The 21,853-nt window shown below is 41.4% G+C and overlaps 1 protein-coding gene across 5 annotated transcripts in view; it reads left to right on the forward strand.

Annotated features, from left to right (window-relative positions):
- The window catches only part of CCSER2 (coiled-coil serine rich protein 2), a 170,054-nt gene that overhangs the window by 131,766 nt on the left and 16,435 nt on the right, over nt 1-21,853 (forward strand). For 2 of the 5 annotated variants that reach the window (XM_044302564.1, XM_044302565.1), the window contains exon 10: nt 377-461. The exons of the other annotated variants lie outside the window; for them this stretch is intronic. In XM_044302564.1, coding sequence (XP_044158499.1) covers nt 377-461 — 85 coding nt within the window. The remainder of the gene's footprint in view (nt 1-376; nt 462-21,853) is intronic. 5 annotated transcript variants of the gene reach the window in all.

The following is a 21,853-nucleotide window of genomic DNA, read 5'->3' on the forward strand; positions in this document are numbered from 1 at the left end:
TGTTGTCAAGGGGAAAAGAACTTTAAAATGTTGCTGCGGGTAGGGGGGCAGTTACCGATCCACACTTCAGTTTAGGAATGTATATGAGCATGGTTCTTAGACAGTCGCGCTCTCGATGTTTATATACTATAGCTGAAGATATTTTATGTTGTCTGTATGTTGCCCTTAACATTACATCTGTACGTCATGATTTTTGTCTGGAATTCATCTTCTGCTATTGTTCTATTTCTTCACAGCAAGTGTTACATTGTGGTTGAACATTGCTCCATTATGTGAACTATGAGTCTGTGCTTTGTATTATGGCTTTCGTGACACTTTTTTTCCTCCACCTTTCCTACTTTTTATTATCCAATTTCCCCTCTTTTTTTCTGCACAGAGTGGGTATTCTGCTCCCTCCTTCTCTCCCTGGCAGGGCCCATACCAGGGGAGTCCTCGGACTGGTCCACCGCACCGCAGACAGAGTGAGTCTGTACTCCTCTCACTCATCCCTCCTGACCCTATGTGTCTGCCTGTTAAATGCTGTGCATGCACCGTCTCCTCACTAGCACCCCTGCCCAAATGATGAATGGTGTAAAGACACTCGCCACCTGGTTCTAACACAAGTGTTTTGTTTGTTCCAGCTAAAACAATGCATTTGCCTTCACAGAGCAGGTTTTGTGCCCATCACTTGCCCAGATTGTATCGCCGTTTCATTCCGTTTGTCACTTTTTTAATATCGCTCTTCCTTTTCTCTTGACATGATAGCTTGGCATATCATGTGCTTGCAAGCAATTTTAGCTCCCAGAGATTTAACAGGTTATCTTTCAATAAAGGTTTATATGGCTGCTGCCATACTACAGTTTTTTTGTTTTTGTTTTTTTTTAAAGAAAAAAAACATCCAAAAATGGGAAACTACTGCTGCTACAATTTCAAATAAATGCCTTTGGCCCCAAAAGAGCAAGTATATTCCTTAAAGCATGAAAACATGACTATTGCTTCAGACACAATGGGGTAGATTTACTTTTTTTCACTTGACAAAGAGGTGTATATTAGTGGACTTGCACCAAAATTACATCAACCAATGGTTGATGTATCGTTAGACAAAGGCATCTAACAGTGCATACAGTGTGAGCCACCATGAAAACCCTGGCACATCTTTATACTGTATATTCTAGTATTATAGTGTCTATATATTAGGCACTCCCTGCAGTATATTAGGAAGTTCCATAGCATTTTTGTATGCAGAAAATAAAGTTTATTTTCTAAAACTGGAAAATTCCTTAAATGTACACTGTTTACAGGTGTCTGGTGTGCCACAGTGTATTTTTTTAAACAGTTTGTGCCAAAGAAAATGCAACCACAAGGAATCTGTCTGCAGTCTCTTTAACTTAAAGGTGTCTTATTTTGATATTTATAGCTGAGGATTAAAAGGGAGGTTATAACTCACAAATACAGTCACTGGTAAGAATATCACCTTCACTACAGTTTGCATCATGTACCTTTCTGACAGGTCAGAGAACAACATTTTTGGTGGGAGTGCTACTTTAACACATTAGCGTCAGTATGGAGGTAATGCAAGAGAGGAGAGGGATCAGAAGAGTGATTAGGATATTTTCAAATATATGGTAGGTACATTTCTGCTCCCACAATGCTGCACAATTTTGTATGCTGGTCATACACATAGCTGTCGGTTGAACAACTCTTTGCCCCAGTAGCTTAGATTATTGGATTATCCCACTGAAATGGCCAAATCCAGTGTGCACGACTAGCCTAAAGGGGTTGTCTTACAAATAGGAGCTGACCTGTTGGTCAATGGATTGCTGCAGTTCTGGCTTCTCAGTTATTATGTCTGAGAAAGCAATATCTGGCTATTAATTGCATGTCCCCGAATAGTCAACCATGTAGTACATGGATAGGCCGAGTGGAAACTACTGCTACAGAGCAGTTTTCCATTCTGAGACCCCATGAACATAGGCCCTTTGGATAAGGGTTGTCATCCTTTGACAACTCCTTTAGGGCTCATGCACACGACCGTGGTTTTGGTCCCCCTCAGATCCAAATTTTTTACAGATCAAATTCAGACTCCTTCACTTCAGTGGGGCCACAAAAGAAGCGGATAGTACTTCCGCGGCCCGCAAAGAAAAAATAAATAAAAAAATAGAACATGTCCTATTCTTGTCCTTTTTGGCGGACAAAGATATATCACAGTTCTACAGAGGGCAGAATGTTCCTTTCCACAAAAAGCGCACAGTCAGTGTCATTGTTTTGTGGATCCGCATTTTTCGGACCGCAAAAACTGCTACGGCCGTGTGCATGAGCCTTTAAAGAGGACCTTTCATCAGTCCAAACATTGTAAGATAACTATCAGGCTGTGTAGAGCATCGCCCCGGGATCTCGCTGCACTTACTATTATTCCGAGGCGCTGTTCCGTTCTCCCACTATGCCCCCCGGTATTTTCGCAGATTTGGTTATACTGGGAGGAGTCTGCCCTGTTTCTCCCTGGGAGTTCCTTCTCCCAGGCTGTAGCTCTGTCGAATCGCAGTACAGAGATCACGGCCAGGGAGAAAAAAACCTCCCAGAGAAGGAATGCCCAGGGAGAAACAGGGCAGACTCCTCCCAGTATAACCAAATCAGCGAAAATACCAGGGGGCAAAGCGGGAGAACGGAGCTGCGCACTGGAAAAATAGTAACTGCAGTGAGATCCCGGGGCTTCGCTCTACACAGCCTGATAGTTATCTTACAATGTTTGGAGATGTAAGGTCATCTTTAAGTGTCTGGGCTTGTGGACATCTTTAATAACATGAGTGTTTGCTTAAGTATTCTGCTTAAGTACTCTGCTGCATCTCCATTTACATGGCCCCTTGGAAGGAAGAGCTATACAGAAGAATTGATAAACGGAATGGCTTCTTTCCCTTTTTTCTGAGTGCATTTTATTTTTATTGTAACATCTGGAGCATGTGTCACCTCTAGCTTTTGCTAACAGTTTCTGTACATTTTAATGGCATGCCTGAATTTTGTGGTCTGCTTTTTTCTTTTATTTTATCCTCCAAGCAGTGTGTTTTCATTTCCCCATGTTGGAAGGGTAAGTAGATCTGTAACTATACAAATCACTTGTGAAAGACAAACAGATTGTACTTCTAGAATTGATTTACCCACCTCAAGGTTTGTGGCGAGGATTTCAGGGTTATTATCTCTTGCTTACCTGGTCCCTTAAGGACACTTATATACCAAACATAAATTGAGATAAACATATATTATACAGCGAGATCATTAAAAGTCCCAGTCCAGGTTGAAATGTTGGAAAACAAATTAGCCATTCACCACTGGGAAATTTAAAAAGAATTGCCACTTAAATGAAACGTGCATTTAAAACAAGGCCAGCAATGAGGCAGTAAAATCGGCACATTAGCATGATATTGAAGCCTTAAATAATAATTTGATCCCAAGAACGCATTTTCTCAGTGTTTTGAAGTGTTCTAATGAACTTTCTTGTTTATGAAGTATGATTTCTAAGGAATCGAAAACATCTTTATTTGCAAGCTCTCATATCATTACAGATACTTTGCAGGATAATGACTTTCCTTGTTTCCAATAGACATGTGGCCAGTTTATGGATTTTTCTTTTAAGTACTAAATCTGTTCCTCCTGCCTAGCTGATTCCAAATAGACAGGAGAAAACAGTAAGAGTAAAACTAAGAACGCAATAAAGAACGTAGGGTATATAAAGGGGAAGCACCTCAGGATTTCATTTCTTCAATTGTTGTCCATTTCCAACTTCAAGAAGATAACCTCAAGGGCTAGCATTATTGAAGGGTCTACTGAGGTTATGAGTATTTTTTTTTTGTGCTGAGAAAATATGTAGGTTGTACAGCCTTACTTGTCTGAGTGGATGTTCGAGTTTAAAGGGGTTCTTTGGGAATTAAGAAAATGAAAATACTTAAATATTTCTTTGTTATAAATATATTCCTAAATAACTTTTATTCATTATAATGGTCTGTTTTGTCTAGGGAGCAATCATCAGGAGAAATAAAGTGGCTGCCATCCTATTAGTACACACAAAACCTGTCCTAATCACACAGCGGCACAAGTTACTTCACAGCACTGAGATAAAGAGCTGCCTTATCCTCCTCTCTGCTTTACTTGTCAGGGATTATGATCCTGAATACAGAAAAGATCTTCAACTGAATCTCTGTTGGAAAGGAGTTCATGAGGAGACATGAAGTACAGACAGGACAGACTGTGGTAATGGAGACTGCATACAAGTGCTGCTGCTCATTACTACACCCCCACCATCCGCTCTGTACTGCATGTCTCCGCATGAATTCCACTCCTACAGAGATTCAGCTGAAGGCCTTATCAGTCATATTCAGGAACATAATCCCTGACAAGAAGAGCAGAGAGGAAGATGATGCAGCTCTTTATCTCAGTGATGTGAAGTAACTTGTCCTCCTGTGTGATTCGGACAGGTTTTGTGTGTACTAATAGGGACTGGGACATCTAGGGTTTGGGATAGTGAGACCAAGTTTGTTTTCTTGTTCTAATAGCATCCCTGCCTTAAAAAAAAAAAAAGGAGACAACCCCTTTAAGTTAACATAAAATCGTAAATCAATTTTTTTCCCCCCTAAAATGAGCAACATTGGCTTTGTCTTTTGCAGCCTTTTTGGCTTTGCAGTGTTTTTGGCTTTGTCTTTTGCAGCCTTACAAACTACCGTATGTTACTATTTTTAAAAAGCCTTTGAGTTTCAAAAAAAAAAAAAGATATTTCATTTTAGAAAATTGTTTACAGCACTTGACATTTTTTACAGTTCCGCCAAAGTTCTTAAAATCCTAGGCTACAAAGTAGCTGTTTACATTTTAACTCCATTGCCCTTGATAAAAGTAATATTTACTCATGTTTTTCCGTCCATTTTATCAGAGGTAAATCTTGTTTGAAGGATTTAGTTTGTAATGTTTGAAATGTTATTTTCAGTTCATGGAATGTATTATTTTTATTTATTAATTCAGGGTTAAAAGCTGGACATTCACCTTTTAGCATCTGTGATTCACATACAGACCTGATCTACATAAAAAAATAAATAAGGCAATTATGCAAATACTTAGTTTTACTTATTTAGAACTTATCTGGAGTGAAAGGGAATCTGTGGGCAGTTGACAGTAGTAGGTAGGGGTTGGGAGAGCAGTACAAACATACCTTTTGTGGAGTTTTAATTATTTTATGAGGAGAGTGTAAAAATACGTTTTGATTCTACCAGATTCAGCTCCCACATTGCACTGGAAACAGAGCTTAAAGGGGTTCGCAGAGAATTTAGAAAATGAAAAAACTTCAATACCACTTTATGCTAACTATATTCCCAAAAACCTTTCATTAGTTATAATGGCTCATTTTCTCTGGGGAGCAATCATTAGGAGATATAAAATGGCCTTCGTCCTATTAGGACATACACAACCTGTCCTAATCACACAACAGGACAAGTTACTTCAGAACACTGAGCTAAAGAGCGGCCTCATCCTCCTCTTCTATTTGTTAGAGATTTTGATCCTAAATACACCTGATACGATCTTCTGCTGAATCTCTGTAAGAATGGAGTTCATGAGGAGACATGAAGTACCAAGAGGATGGACAGGACAAACTGTGGTAATGTGGTGCTGTGGTAATGGAGACTGCATACAAGAGCTGCTGCTCATCAGCAACATCCCAACCCTCCTCTCTGTACTTCATGTCTCCTCATGATACTTCATTCCTGCAGAGATTCAGCTGAAGATCATACCAAACTGTATTCAGGATCATAATCCCTGACGAGTAGAGAGGAGGATGAGGTGGTTCGTTAGCTCAGTGTTCTGAAGTAACTTGTCCTGCTTTCTGATTAGGTTTTATGTGTACTAATAGAATGGCAGCCATTTCATGTCTCCTGATGATCTCTCCCTAGACAAAACAAACCATTATAAATAATGAAAGTTATTTGGGAATATATAAGAAAGTAATTATTTTAATTGTTTTAATTCCTGGAGAACCCCTTTAACTTTGACATGCTATCTGTACTGAGATGCTTTACAGCCCCTCCCCTCTGTTTGGTGTGACAGCTCAGTATCCAACCAGGAGACTACTACAGCTGGGGTGAGGAGTTGTGATGCAGCTCAATGTTGAGAGCACTTAAAGGGGTTGTCCGGGTTCAGAGCTGAACCCAAACATATCCCCTTCTTAACCCCTCTGACATGAGCATCAAAGCATTTCATGCTCCAATGCTCCACCTTTCCTTGTGCTGTATCGGGCAGGGCAAGGGATTTTTTGTTTACATTTTTACACTGCTAGGCGGAGGCTTCCACCTAGCAGTGTTCCCAATGAGCTCACCGACACTAATGGGCGGGCTTTAACGCTGCCCTAGCCATTTTACAGGCTAGGGCAGCGCTAAAGCCCACCTGTTAGTGCCGATGGCCTCACTGCTAGGCAGAGGCCTCCACTTAGCAGAGGCCCTGTACGTCACTGGATCTGCAGAAAAAGCCCCTGCCCTGAGCGACTCTGTGCAGGGCAAGGGAGGGCATCGAAGCATGAAATACTCTGAAGCTCATGTCAGAGGGGCTGAGTGGAAGAAGGGGATATTCTGGGTTCAGCTCTGAACTCTGACAACCCCTTAAAGGAGCAAAATAAAACTTCATATTCACGCAAATCCTGTTAATAAAAGCTCCACCAAAGTGTATGTTTCTACTGGCCTCCTGGGCCACTACCGAGTGCTGTCAGCAGTTTATCATGGTCAGAACTGCTGACAGATACCATTTAAGCTACCCATGCACATTAATGTTGTCCTATTCTTAAGACCTATTGTATATTGTTGGCAGATCCAAACAATTCCCTGACAGCAGATTTCACCATAAATCCTTTGCATTGCCAGGAGTTATTCTGTTGCCAGAGATGTGTGGCCACCCCTGGTCTCCCTTTTTCTAGTGAAATAAACATACTTATTTGCGGGTAGGTTAGGGAAGAAAAGGGTTTACCAAGCCTCCAAAAAGTATGTGTATGCCACCTTTACAGCCTGAATTGTAGCCTAGAGCTAAACTTTAAACACCTTCCCACTTGTATAAAATATAACTTTTAATAAATACTTTTAAAATGTAAGCTCAACTCAAACCCAAATCAAGTGGGTCTTCTAATACATACAGATGGTACACTTGTTGTCAAAAACAGTAAAACGGATTATTTCATTGATATTACTCACAGTTTGTTGAAATCTCAGCACTTTGATACGGATGTCTGGCCCCTGAGGATTGTGAATGAAGGTCTGAGGTAAGTAAAGTCTTCAAAATGCAAAGAGGGGCCCGGGAAAGAGTGGACGAATAGTTATCTATACTCTCCCTAGAAGCCCCTCCCTAAACCTCAGCCCAGGGACACACCTTAGTGGTAGGGGTTCCCTGTCCTCATGCCTAACCTATAAATCCCTGTATGACCCTATGTAGCAGAGTCCCATGGGTAGATAAGGCATAGTAGGCTAATGTAAACTGCTGAGAAGATTATTAACAGTGTACCAAAAAAGAGGCAAAACCAAATGGTATGAACAGATATACACTGAAACAAAATCCCGACGCAGTGTTTCCCCAGTCACTAAAAAGACTGGTTCGTCAAGGGATTATATCACATAAAATACTTAACTAGAATCTAAAGGTAAAGACTCTCACAGTGGTGCCTACAATCAGGACCCACTATGAGACTTCAGTTAGGATACAGGCTTCTTAGATGGCAGGTGTCTCAATGCTAGATTCAACACTGGCGCCTTTTATACCACACTCCTCCCCCCCCTCAAACTCCACCCCTCTACTTCCCCCCAATTGTCCTGACTGCATATCAATCCAAAAGCTCCCCTATACTTTCTGCATGGCTCTAATTGGCCTCAGGCCTAGCACCCCATCAGTAGTTCATCATGGGTGTCCTTCGATTTGATCATTATATGTTTTAAGAGCCGAATAACCGAAAGAACGCCACTGTGGAACGCATATGTCAAGGATGGCCAACCTGTGGCTCTCCAGCTGTTGTAAAACTACAATTCCCACCATGCCCTGCTGTAGGCTGATAGTTGTAGACAGTCTGGGCATGTTGGGAGTTGTAGTTTTGCAACAGCTGGGGAGCCACAGGTTGGCCATCCCTGGCATATGCGTTCCACAGACCAGGAGTGCTCACCTCACCACATCTGTGCGCTCCACAGCCGTCAGACCCGAAGTGTGAGCATCGGACGTTCCGTCTGGAACGCATATGCGTTCCACAGACGGAAAACCAAGCAGCACAATGGCAGCGATTGTGCTGCTTGGTTTTCCATCTGTGGAACCCATATGCGTTCCAGACAGGCACTTCCGATGCTCACACTAACAGCCTGATGGCTGTGGAGTGCACGGATGTGGTGAGGTGAGCACTTCCGGTCTGTGGAACGCATATGTGTTCTACAGTGGCGTTCTTTCGGTTATTCGGCTCTTAAAACATATGATGATCAAATCGAAGGACATCCATGATGAACTACTGATAGGGTGCTAGGCCTGAGGCCAATTAGAGCCATGCAGAAAGTATAGGGAAGCTTTTGGATTGATATGCAGTCAGGACAATTGGGGGGAAGTAGAGGGGTGGAGTTTGAGGGGGGGGAGGAGTGTGGTATAAAAGGCGCCAGTGTTGAATCTAGCATTGAGACACCTGCCATCTAAGAAGCCTGTATCCTAACTGAAGTCTCATAGTGGGTCCTGATTGTAGGCACCACTGTGAGAGTCTTTACCTTTAGATTCTAGTTAAGTATTTTATGTGATATAATCCCTTGACGAACCAGTCTTTTTAGTGACTGGGGAAACACTGCGTCGGGATTTTGTTTCAGTGTATATCTGTTCATACCATTTGGTTTTGCCTCTTTTTTGGTACACTGTTAATAATCTTCTCAGCAGTTTACATTAGCCTACTATGCCTTATCTACCCATAGGACTCTGCTACATAGGGTCATACAGGGATTTATAGGTTAGGCATGAGGACAGGGAACCCCTACCACTAAGGTGTGTCCCTGGGCTGAGGTTTAGGGAGCGGCTTCTAGGGAGAGTATAGATAACTATTTGTCCACTCTTTCCCGGCCCCCTCTTTGCATTTTGAAGACTTTACTTACCTCAGACCTTCATTCACAATCTTCAGGGGCCGGACATCTGTATCAAAGTGCTGAGATTTCAACAAACAATGAGTAATATCAATGAAATAATCAGTTGTACTGTTTTTGACAACAAGTGTACCATCTGTATGTACTATAAGACCCACTTGATTTGGGCTTAAGGTGAGCTTACATTTTAAAAGTATTTATTAAAAGTTATATTTTATACAAGTGGGAAGGTGTTAAAAGTTTAGTTCTAGTTTGATACTTGCCTTAATTTTTTAATCTAGCGCCTCGGCGGTTTGTTTATTCTGTATTGAAGCCTACTATCAGTCTCATGTGGTTATGCTAGCTAAGTATTACAGGTCCATGTTTTTGATATTGATGGCTTATACTCAGAATAGGCCTTCATTATATGATTGCGGTGGGGACTGTGTGTGTCAGCTATTCTGCAATAGTTCTGGTACAGTCTACTGCAGCACTGATCCCATTGAAGTGAACGGGAGTGCCACTGCACTAGCTAGCTACATCCACTATGGAGCTGTGTAGTTCTGGCGCCACAGCTACACTGAAAGAGCTGATTAGTGGGCATGTGAGGTGTTGGACAACCACCTATAAGATTTTGATGGCCTGTCCTAAGGAAAGACCATCAATAATATCATCCTGGATATGTGATAGCATATCTTAAGGACGATGGTTTGGGCCCTTCATTCTCAGAATTGTGGGTGTTCCATAGATTATGTAAAGTAATCACATATCCTAGTGACATAAGAAGGAAATAACCCTTTCGCTACTAGCGCCGTACAAGTACGGCGTTGGAGCGATGTATAAACATGGCGCCCGCTGCATATGGCCGGCAGATCTCTGCTGTTTCAAACAGTAGAGACCTGCAGCTAATTACCGTGACCGGCAATAATGCCGATCACAGTAATTAAATGCTTTTAGATGCCATGATCAAGTGAGATCACAGAATCTAAATGCGCAAAAACCCAGAAGCTCACTCCTCTGGGCTTCCTACCGTTGCCCCTTGCGGCCAATTGGGGCATCGGTAGTCGCACTAGCACTTTCAGCCTCGCTGACAAGGCTGAAAGTGTTCATGCTGCAATTCTTATTTTGGCCAACAGATGAAATGCCAGGATAAGAAATGAGCAATATTCAGTTTAGATCGCATTTTAAAAATCCCTGATAGAACGAAATGAAAAATGTAAAAACATAATTTAATAGGCTCGTATATGAAAAATATAAAAGTTTAAACCCCCCTTCCGTATAATTAAAAATAAATGCCTAAATAACAATAAATATAAACATCATGGGTATCACTACGACCAAAAACACCCATAATATTAAAATAGAAAAAAGTGTTTCCAATACGGTGAATGGCGTAACGGAAAAAAGGGTCAAAATGGGCGATTTCTCATTTTTTTCATTGCTTCTCTTATCCAAATAAATGAAATTAAATGTGATCAAAAAGTCGCACACACTCTAAAATGGCATCAATAAAAACTGTCCCGCAAAAAAATGAGCCCCTAAACAGCTCAGTAGACAAAAGTATAAAAAAAAGTTATGAAGATCACAATATGGTGATGTAATTTTTTTTTAGCAAAGTTAAAATTTATTCCTTTAGACATAACAAACTATACAAATGGGGTATTGTTGTAATCATACTGACCCAGAGAACGAAGGGCATGGGTCAGTTTTGCCCCAAACAAAATGCTATGGGAACAAAACTCGTAAAGTGGTCGAGGAATTGCATTTTTTTTCAATTTTTTTTTGTTTACCGAGTCCCACTACATTTTATGCCATAATTGATGGTGGCATTGGAAAGTACAACTTGTCCCACAAAAAATAAGCCCTCACACAGCTATGTGAACGGAAGTATAAAAAAAGTTATAACTCAAGAAAAATAGGAAAGAAAAATGAAAACAAAAAACCCTCCGGTAGTGAACCGGTTAAAGGGTTTCTACCACCAGAAATACCGTTATGTAGCTGACTGATATAGCGATGCGCTAATGTCAGCACTACATAACAGTATGTTTCTGACATTTGTCCCTGCAGCCGTTTTTGTAAAACAACCACTTTTATAATATGCTAATGAGCCTCTAGGTGCTATGTGGGCGTAAAATCTGCACCTAGAGGCTCCGTCTACTCACGCTTTATCCCGCACAGGTCCCCTGTTCTGCCTGCCCCGCTCCTCTTGATTGATGTCACTGTTCCCTGCATCGCAGACGAAATCCCGTGCCTGCGCCGTTCACTATTGTATTCGGTGCAGTGAGTGAATGATGCGCTCCTGGTGCCGGATTCCTCACAGCGCCTGCGCCGACTACGTCACAGTGAGGAAGTCGGCATCAGGAGAGCGGCCTTCACTCACTGCGCCTGCGCTGAATACAGAAGTGAACGGCGCAGGCGCGGGATTTCGTCAACGATGCTGTGGACTGTGGCATCAATTAAGAGGAGCAGGGCGGGCAGAACAGGGGACCTGTGCGGGATAAAGCGTGAGTAGACGGAGCCTTTAGGTGCTGATTTTACACCCACATAGCACCTAGAGGCTCATTAGCATATTAAAAAAGTGGTTATTTTAGCAAAAAATGGCTGCAGGGACAAATGTCAGAAACACACTGTTATGTAGTGCTGACATTAGCGCATCGCCAAGGTCAGTCAGCTACATAACTGTATTTCTGGTGGTAGAAACCCTTTAAAGGGAATCTGACAGCTCCAAAACACCCTTCAAACTAAAGTAAGTGGTCAAACTATTATGAATATGAAGATAAAAATTACATAACCGGACTCGACATCACTTACACTATACACCGCTTACTCTAGTTTTGGGGGTGTATTGGAGCTGACAGACTCCCTTTAAGCTGACCTCCGCTAATGTAATACATTTATAATAGTACAATGCAATTCTAAATATTAAAACAAATATTTTCAAATCTACTGTTGATTTAAATAGGACAGGGAACCTGTCACTAGGTCTGTAAACCACCCTTTTATACTGGTGGCGAATAGCTGAGCAAACTTGCCCCTGTCAAAATCTTTCATTTTAACATTATGTATAAAGACCTTAAAAAAGTAAAGGAGAACTGTCATATTTTTACTCAAAATTAAATTTTCATATATGTTGTTGCTGCTGTGGTGATAATCCATAATCACTAATTATTGTGTTCACATACCACTTATTTAATAAGATTCCGTCCATAGCAACCGCTCCTCACAAGACTTCTTTCTGACTATCTTCTCAAGATGGCAGCTGATGCCCTTATCCTGAGGCTAAGACCTCCCTCCCTAACTACACAGAATTTATTCGGCTCATCCCGGGAACGAGCAGCCTCACCCCAACCATTTGGCTTTCTCCAGACTTGCACACGTCCTCTTCCTCCTGGGTAGTGTTGAAAGCGAATATTCTAATTGTGAATTTTTAGCGCGAATATTCTAATGGTGATTTTTTTTTTTTGCGCAAATATCGGCACTATCCCGGTCCGACGGGAGCGCGCATGCAGCGTTCGGGACTGGCCACTACTACGTCCTCCGTCTTCTGTATATAGAAGATAGGAGATGGAGGACACCTAGCAATGCTGTTTTAGCCGCACCCCTGAAATGCCTGGGGGAGGAAAGAACATGCTGCAGTTACTAGGTAATTCAGTACCTATACAAAAGTATTGACTAGGGAACTAAGGTAAACTTAGTCAAACCAATTCAATTACATAAAAAATTAAAAAATGACAGTTTCCCTTTAACTTGTAAATTTCCAAAGAAGAGGAGTCCTGATTTCTTTGATGTCTTACAGGCCAGAATACCTAATTATAAATCAGCTATGGTGGCATTTGGCACAAGAAGCAGGTGATACAGGCCAGTACGCCTTACTTCCCTTTCCTGTGGGATGTCAGTCAACCCAGGACTGCTTGAGACGGGGACCATCCACATGTACTGCCCTGGTCATACAGGTTACACCGTGTACCAGTTCTTTTTCTACATTTGCATCCCTTTCCTTCCAGAATTCCAGAGGAGCATGTTTGGCCTATAAGTCTCCTCACACTGATTAATGAGCTCTCTCCCTAAGGAGAGATAGTTCCCCCCGACCCTTTTTCTGCATACTGCTTACACTGATTTGACAGGGGCATGTGTAGAAAGCTGTTCCCCAGCAGTATATAGACATACTGATGGTTTTGAGGGTGAAAATCTAGTTACAGGTTCCCTTTAAGAATCATTTTCTACATTGAAAGAGTATGAGATGATGAGTATAGTCCTCTTATGAGTGTGCTGCCCTTCATTCAACATTTGAAAGCAACAAATTCTAGATGGTGTTTAGAATATAAATCCTTGCCTAGGTGGTATTTCGTAATTGATTTGCCATCACTGCTTTTACTGACGACAAAAATAAATATCTTCCATTTCCCTGTTTCCTGTGAAAGATGATCTCTGGATACCTGCCTACCAGTGTTCAGCAATACATTGCACTAGCATTCTGGAAGCTGTAATAAAGAGTTTATATAGATCTGCATTATATTGTAACCTGTATAAAAAGTGCTTCATTTAAAGCTTACCGATTCTACATATACCCATCATGTAGATGCAACTCCACCTATAACAAGCATGTCATAAGCACACAGCCTTGTCCATATTTTGGTCCCCCATCAATAGAAAAGACAATTCTTGTGCACTATATGGACCAGAATAGGAAATTCTGTTTATTTGCATAACACCTGCACAATTCCGCAAAAAAACATATTTCTGTGCCCGGCCCAGTAGAAATTAATGAGTTTTTGTGCTGTTCGCTAAAAACATGAGACCTTAAAGGGGTTGTCCAACGTCAGAAAAACCTAGCTGATCTTCCAGAAACCGCACAACTCTTGTCCATTGACTGTGTCTGGTATTACTGCTCCACTCCGTTGTGGTGAATGGGGCTCAGCTGCAATACCACACACAACCTGTGGACAAGTTTGGTGCTGTTTGTGGAAGAAATCGGCCATATTTTTCTGATCCTGTCCCTAACCATTCTCCAGTATGACGGTATGATTTGTGTCTAGAGCACAATTTCCATGCAGTACAAATGGGCCTAGAAGAAAGAGTCCGCCTATCAGAGAGAGCCTGTCACAAAGCCATTCTGTGCTCCCTTGCACCTGTTCAGACCATCTTATTCCTGGGCTCATACATTCAGATCACTTATGATATAAAGAATTTCTCCAGTAAGCATTCTCTGATGCTATGAGGTCTCATTAACAATCAAATTGTAAAAACAAAAGGATGCGACACGTAAAATAAGTTGACCTCATTTGGTGATCCATTTTAGTAACATTTAGGAACCACCATGCTTCAGCTTCTGCAGTCTTCAGGTGCCAAGTCTGGAGAAGAAAGAGACAGTTATAACCTCTTCTACCTTCTCATTTGTAGTAGTCCTAAAAAAAGTGCTATACAGTGAATAGAGGAAGTCACCATGCTGCTTCCTCTACTGGACCCAGTAACCACCGATGTGTCTCCAGGTGTAGCCTGCTGGATTCACCGATTGACACACTGTATATGGTCTGTGTATAGAGAGCAGACATGCTCAGTTGGTCTAACTTTATACTGAGCCTTTCTTAAGATTTGGATGTGCTCTAGTGAATACTTTGGGAGCACACTTGAACTTTAGATACACTGAACTTGACCCATCCTGCGCTCACTCGTTGTGGCCATATTGCAGTTTTGGATGTGGCTTCTGAATTCATAGCAAAACCATGTGATAGAAAGTCTTGGCAAAAACTGCATTGTGACTGCAACATGTGATCACAGTCTTTTAGCTGTCCAGCTGCTTTTTTAAGCCCTCCATGTAAAAGAGGAAAGGGAGTAGAACAATAAAAGGTGAGTCATGCTCACCTTACTGATTCCTGCCAATGTCATTCTAATGTTTCATATTCCCCAACAGTCTCTTATTATTCGTCTCACTGATGCACAGGAAATGGCCGCTCAGCCAAATAGTGGTTGCACTGGTACTTTGCCTCCACTAATGGTTTTGATTGGTTGAGTGGTCATTTCCAAGAGGAAATGGAGACCTGACAGGGCCCATGAAGCTTTGGAACAGGAACAGCAGGGAAACCGTAAGAGGAGTATGATTTGTTATATTATATACTTGTACACAATATGGAGCCTGGAAAAAAATAAAATAAATTGTATGTGTATGTATGTATATATATATATATATATATATATATATACAGTACAGACCAAAAGTTTGGACACACCTTCTCATTCAAAGAGTTTTCTTTATTTTCATGACTATGAAAATTGTAGATTCACACTGAAGGCATCAAAACTATGAATTAACACACGTGGAATTATATACATAACAAAAAAGTGTGAAACAACTGAAAATATGTAATATTCTAGGTTCTTCAAAGTAGCCACCTTTTGCTTTGATTACTGCTTTGCACACTCTTGGCATTCTCTTGATGAGCTTCAAGAGGTAGTCACCTGAAATGGTTTTCACTTCACAGGTGTGCCCTGTCAGGTTTAATAAGTGGGATTTCTTGCCTTATAAATGGGGTTGGGACCATCAGTTGCGTTGTGGAGAAGTCAGGTGGATACACAGCTGATAGTCCTACTGAATAGACTGTTAGAATTTGTATTATGGCAAGAAAAAAGCAGCTAAGTAAAGAAAAACAAGTGACCATCATTATTTTAAGAATTGAAGGCAAGTTAGTCCGAAAAATTAAGAAAACTTTGAAAGTGTCCCCAAGTGCAGTCACAAAAACCATCAAGCGCTACAAAGAAACTGGCTCACATGCGGACCGCCCCAGGAAAGGATAAGTTCATCTGAGTCACCAGCCTCAGAAATCGCAGGTTAACAGCAGCTCAGATTAGAGACCAGGCCAATGCCACACAGAGTTTTAGCAGCAGACACATCTCTAGAACAACTGTTAAGAGGAGACTGTGTGAATTAGGCCTTCATGGTAGAATATCTGCTAGGAAACCGCTGCTAAGGACAGGCAACAAGCAGAAGAGACTTGTTTGGGCTAAAGAACACAAGGAATGGACATTAGACCCGTGGAAATCTGTGCTTTGGTATGATGAGTCCAAATTTGAGATCTTTGGTTCCAACCACTGCGTCTTTGTGCGACGCAGAAAAGGTGAACAAATGGACTCTACATGCCTGGTTCCCACCGTGAAGCATGGAGGAGGAGGTGTGTAGTTGGACCATCATTTATTTTTTAACAGGACAATGACCCCAAACACACCTCCAGGCTGTGTAAGGGCTATTTGACCATGAAGGAGAGTGATGGGGTGCTCCGCCAGATGACCTGGCCTCCACAGTCACCGGACCTGAACCAAATCGAGATGGTTTGGGGTGAGCTGGACCGCAGAGTGAGGGCAAAAGGGCCAACAAGTGCTAAGCATCTCTGGGAACTCCTTCAAGACTGTTGGAAGACCATTTTATGTGACTACCTCTCGAAGCTCATCAAGAGAATGCCAAGAGTGTGCAAAGCAGTAATCAAAGCAAAAGGTGGCTACTTTGAAGAACCTAGAATATGACATATTTTCAGTTGTTTCACACTTTTTTGTTATGTATATAATTCCACGTGTGTTAATTCATAGTTTTGATGCCTTCAGTGTGAATCTACAATTTTCATAGTCATGAAAATAAAGAAAACTCTTTGAATGAGAAGGTGTGTCCAAACTTTTGGTCTGTACTCTGTGTGTGTGTGTGTGTGTGTGTGTGTGTGTATATATATATATATATATATATATATATATATATATATATTTTATATTAATAATCATCTGTACTACCCTTTAAAAAGGTTCTGCTTTGTACAGAAGACCTGTCACCAGTCCCATATCTGTTTTAAGGGTGTGTCCCTACACAATCTATTCTTGTACATTCAGGGCTGCAAGTGTCAGACTGTATATGGACATACCCTCCTGACACGGGGAATGGTAACACCAAGTTGTCACTCGATACCTAAATTTCTAGTAAGAATAACAGAGGAAGAAAACCAATGCACAGGTATAAGAAAAAGATGCTCCAGAATTGCTATTTCATGGCGAATACAAGCTACTTAAGGGATTTTGTCATCTGGACATTTTTGGCATATCCACAGGATAGGTCATAGGTACAATGCGCACCTCTGTGTTTGGAAGTCCTACTGAAGTGAGCAGAAAGACTTGTGCACGGCCACTTCTCATTTTCCTGTGTGCGAAGCACATGTCAGACATTTATCGAATATCCTGTGGATATGCCACAAACATCCGAAATCGACATTTCAAGTGTGTTGACAGGTCCTCTATGATAAGAATAAACATAGTAAAAGGCAGGTAAGGTGTTAAAACAATATAATAAGTTATGCTCACCTGTTCAAACTCCCGCCACTTCAGCGCCGCCACTCCAGTCCTCCATGCAGGGCTTTGTTTACATTACTGCAGCAGTGACACGCCAGTATCCTGTACGTGACCACTGCAGCCAGTCACTGGCCTCAGCTGGTGACTGTACCGGTGATTAGCTGCAGTGATCACATGTAGATCTCGTTGCTGAAGCCAAGTACATGAGGTCATGGCTGCTGTGGTAGAGAAAGTTAGAGCTGTAGTGGAGTGGATTTGAACTTGGGATTGTAGCGTCTTTTATTGTTTAAACCCCTTGTCTGCAATTTTTCATACTTTTTTAAACCTTAACAGCTGCTTTATAATTATTAAAAAAAAACACATAAAAAAACATGACTAATCGTTACAAGAAGCCAAACCCAATTGTCAGAAGGTAATACCTTGGCAGTGAAAAGCATTACTTGAGATAGAATTTATTTCAGTTTATTTCGCCCTCTATTATAAGTAAATAGAAGTGTATTTGTTCGGTGCTCAAGGGCCATATTTTCTTGGCAAACAATTTGAAAACTTGGATTTATGTTTAATTAGAACCCGTTTTGTGCGATTGAACTTGTGTGCGCCTCTGTGGGATAGCTCATAGCTTTGATTATTGCATAAACAATTAGATATTCTTTGTGACCTAGAATTTTTCTCCCTCTGCAGTTCAGGTGAACAGTTTATGACATTTCTTCAAAGAATAGCGCTTTAGGTTTAGCGTCGCTTTTGTTACATATGTTGTTCTTCCAGCAGTCCTCTGCTGAGATTTCCCCCGAGGTGTATACTAAAGATAAAACAGTCTGAGAAATAGATTTGAGTCCAGGAATTTCTATGCTGTTGCTGCATGCTCTATGTGCTTCTCTGATGCCATTTGTCCTTGTCTCCCTGTCTCTGCTTTCACACTTGCCTTTGGAAAGGAGTTGAGGAGTTAGTCCATTACTTCTCTGATAAAGCGTGGTATAGTACAATTTCCGATTTCTACCCATGTACTGCTTGCCCCTGTATGATGACATCACCTATGTTGATATTCGGTACTTCCTGCATGTTGCATGCAACACTGAGAGTTTTTAATGTTTATTTTAATGTTTTTATGTCTTATTCACTTGATCTGAAAGGGCAAAACTAGATCACAGATAATTGAATATGTTCTTTAGGTTATATCTTGATGGGGCTGTCTAAATTATAACAACCCCCCCTCCGGTGTCCCCAAGTGTAGTAATATACAGGTCCTTCTCAAAAAATTAGCATATTGTGATAAAGTTCATTATTTTCTGTAATGTACTGATAAACATTAGACTTTCATATATTTTAGATTCATTACACACAACTGAAGTAGTTCAAGCCTTTTATTGTTTTAATATTGATGATTTTGGCATACAGCTCATGAAAACCCAAATTTCCTATCTCAAAAAATTAGCATATTTCATCCGACCAATAAAAGAAAAGTGTTTTTAATACAAAAAAAGTCAACCTTCAAATAATTATGTTCAGTTATGCCCTCAATACTTGGTCGGGAATCCTTTTGCAGAAATGACTGCTTCAATGCGGCGTGGCATGGAGGCAATCAGCCTGTGGCACTGCTGAGGTGTTATGGAGGCCCAGGATGCTTCGATAGCGGCCTTAAGCTCATCCAGAGTGTTGGGTCTTGCGTCTCTCAACTTTCTCTTCCCAATATCCCACAGATTCTCTATGGGGTTCAGGTCAGGAGAGTTGGCAGGCCAATTGAGCACAGTAATACCATGGTCAGTAAACCATTTACCAGTGGTTTTGGCACTGTGAGCAGGTGCCAGGTCGTGCTGAAAAATGAAATCTTTATCTCCATAAAGCTTTTCATCAGATGGAAGCATGAAGTGCTCCAAAATCTCCTGATAGCTAGCTGCATTGACCCTGCCCTTGATAAAACACAGTGGACCAACACCAGCAGCTGACATGGCACCCCAGACCATCACTGACTGTGGGTACTTGACACTGGACTTCAGGCATTTTGGTATTTCCCTCTCCCCAGTCTTCCTCCAGACTCTGGCACCTTGATTTCCGAATGACATGCAACAGTCCAGTGCTGCTTCTCTGTAGCCCAGGTAAGGCGCTTCTGCCGCTGTTTCTGGTTCAAAAGTGGCTTGACCTGGGGAATGCAGCACCTGTAGCCCATTTCCTGCACACGCCTGTACACGGTGGCTCTGGATGTTTCTACTCCAGACTCAGTCCACTGGTTCCGCAGGTCCCCCAAGGTCTGGAATTGGTCCTTCTCCACAATCTTCCTCAGGGTCCGGTCACCTCTTCTCGTTGTGCAGCGTTTTCTGCCACACTTTTTCCTTCCCACAGACTTCCCACTGAGGTGCCTTGATACAGCACTCTGGGAACAGCCTATTCGTTCAGAGATTTCTTTCTGTGTCTTACCCTCTTGCTTGAGGGTGTCAATGATGGCCTTCTGGACAGCAGTCAGGTCGGCAGTCTTACCCATGATTGCGGTTTTGAGTAGTGAACCAGGCTGGGAGTTTTTAAAAGCCTCAGGATTCTTTTGCAGGTGTTTAGAGTTAATTAGTTGATTCAGATGATTAGGTTAATAGCTCGTTTAGAGAACCTTTTCATGATATGCTAATTTTTTGAGATAGGAATTTTGGGTTTTCATGAGCTGTATGCCAAAATCATCAATATTAAAACAATAAAAGGCTTGAACTACTTCAGTTGGTGTGTAATGAATCTAAAATATATGAAAGTCTAATGTTTATCAGTACATTACAGAAAATAATGAACTTTATCACAATATGCTAATTTTTTGAGAAGGACCTGTAATTAGCACTTAATCCTCACCTCTTTCATGCACTGCAGTTCCAACTCTCACCTTGGTTTCTGCGTACAAGCTGTAGCAGTGACGTACCTGTATACGACATGTGATTACGGTAGTGTTGAGCGAACTTGTGTTTTAAGTTCGGCGTCTAAAGTTCGGGTTACCGAAGAATCGCGTTATGGATTCTAAATTCCGTTATGGTCTGTGGTAGCGGAATCCACAACACGATTCTTCGATAACCCGAACTTTAGACGCCGAACTTAAAACACAAGTTCGCTCAACACTACATGTGATCGTTGTAGCCAATCGCTATCCCCAGTGGTCTTGTGTGGTATACCGCTGAGGCCGGTGATTGACTGCAGCAGTGATGTACCGTGTACCACTGCAACCTGTAAACTGAAATCAGCAGTAAACATTGGAGCTGCATCTATGGAGGAGGCAGGGGATTCATTGGTAGTTTTGTGTTCTTTCATTATTTTATTTCATTTTGGGCATTGAGGGAGTTTTGTTATAATTCTGACAACCTGATTAAAGTTTTTTTCTGACTTTTCAATCTTACATGTCATTTGGTCATGTTGTAACGTCATCAGCGTCTGTCTTTGACCTGGGGTCCCCACTGATGCTGTGAAGGAAGGAGCAATAGTGCACTCATAATGGACTTAGTCCTTTTGTCTCCTCTCCTTGGTAGCTTTGGCTGATCAGAGATTCAAAGTTATGGAAATCGGAGGGTAGAGCAGGAGTCCAGGTGGGTACCAGGGCCCCATCATTTAAAGCTCTAAAGCTTTTTGGGGTTCCAGCTCACAGACACACAATGATGTAAATGTAAGCTAAATCAAAATACGTGAGAGCCATAATAGATATAAAGATATATATATATATAGAGATAGAGATCAGGAGATACAGTCATATTGCATCGCTTTATGTTCTTTGTATGTTTGGATGTATACAACACCTATTCCTCTGTATGGCCAAGTGCACACCGACCATTTCTCTTGCGATCTGGCAGCGGCGGTATTTTACCCTACTGGTCAGATGAATCATGTTAGAAAAAAAGAGTCGTAAGAAATCCCATTCGCACATGGTGACCTTGAGCGCACGTGATACAAAAATGCAATGCGACAGCAACCTGCAAACATTGAATATATGGATTATAATTTTTACTAATGCTACATTCACACTATAAAGTTCTTGGCAAATATATCAGTCATTTGTGTCCATCCACCATGAGTGGACATGTTGCAATGTTTTTTTTCATACTACAGCATTCCTTATGCTTTGATATTTGCACAAATTTCTCAAAATGAAAAACTGGACTATAAAAACAGTAGTCGAGATTTACGAACGTGCATGCTCGTAGAATCTGTCTTGCAAGTGGTGCAAGTTTGGACATTGTTTACCTTGACTTTCTCGAAAAGAGCATAGGGCTGGAGTGGGAAGGGGTGACCTAAATGTAACTCTGACGTAAAAATCTGTCTTGAAGTAAGACCACCAATAGTTGGTAAGTGTCCAGCCCTGCTCCACATTTATCATCCAGGGATAACTGTGCAGATCCATCCCTAGTTTTGGTTGAACTTTAGTAAAATCACTGATTTGAACAAGCAGTTTGTTGTTTTCTGACAACAGGTACTTTGGTTTCAGCAAATAAATCTAATTATTTGTG

This window comes from Bufo gargarizans, chromosome 8 (assembly GCF_014858855.1).
Source record: "Bufo gargarizans isolate SCDJY-AF-19 chromosome 8, ASM1485885v1, whole genome shotgun sequence".
NCBI classification, from domain to species: domain Eukaryota; kingdom Metazoa; phylum Chordata; class Amphibia; order Anura; family Bufonidae; genus Bufo; species Bufo gargarizans.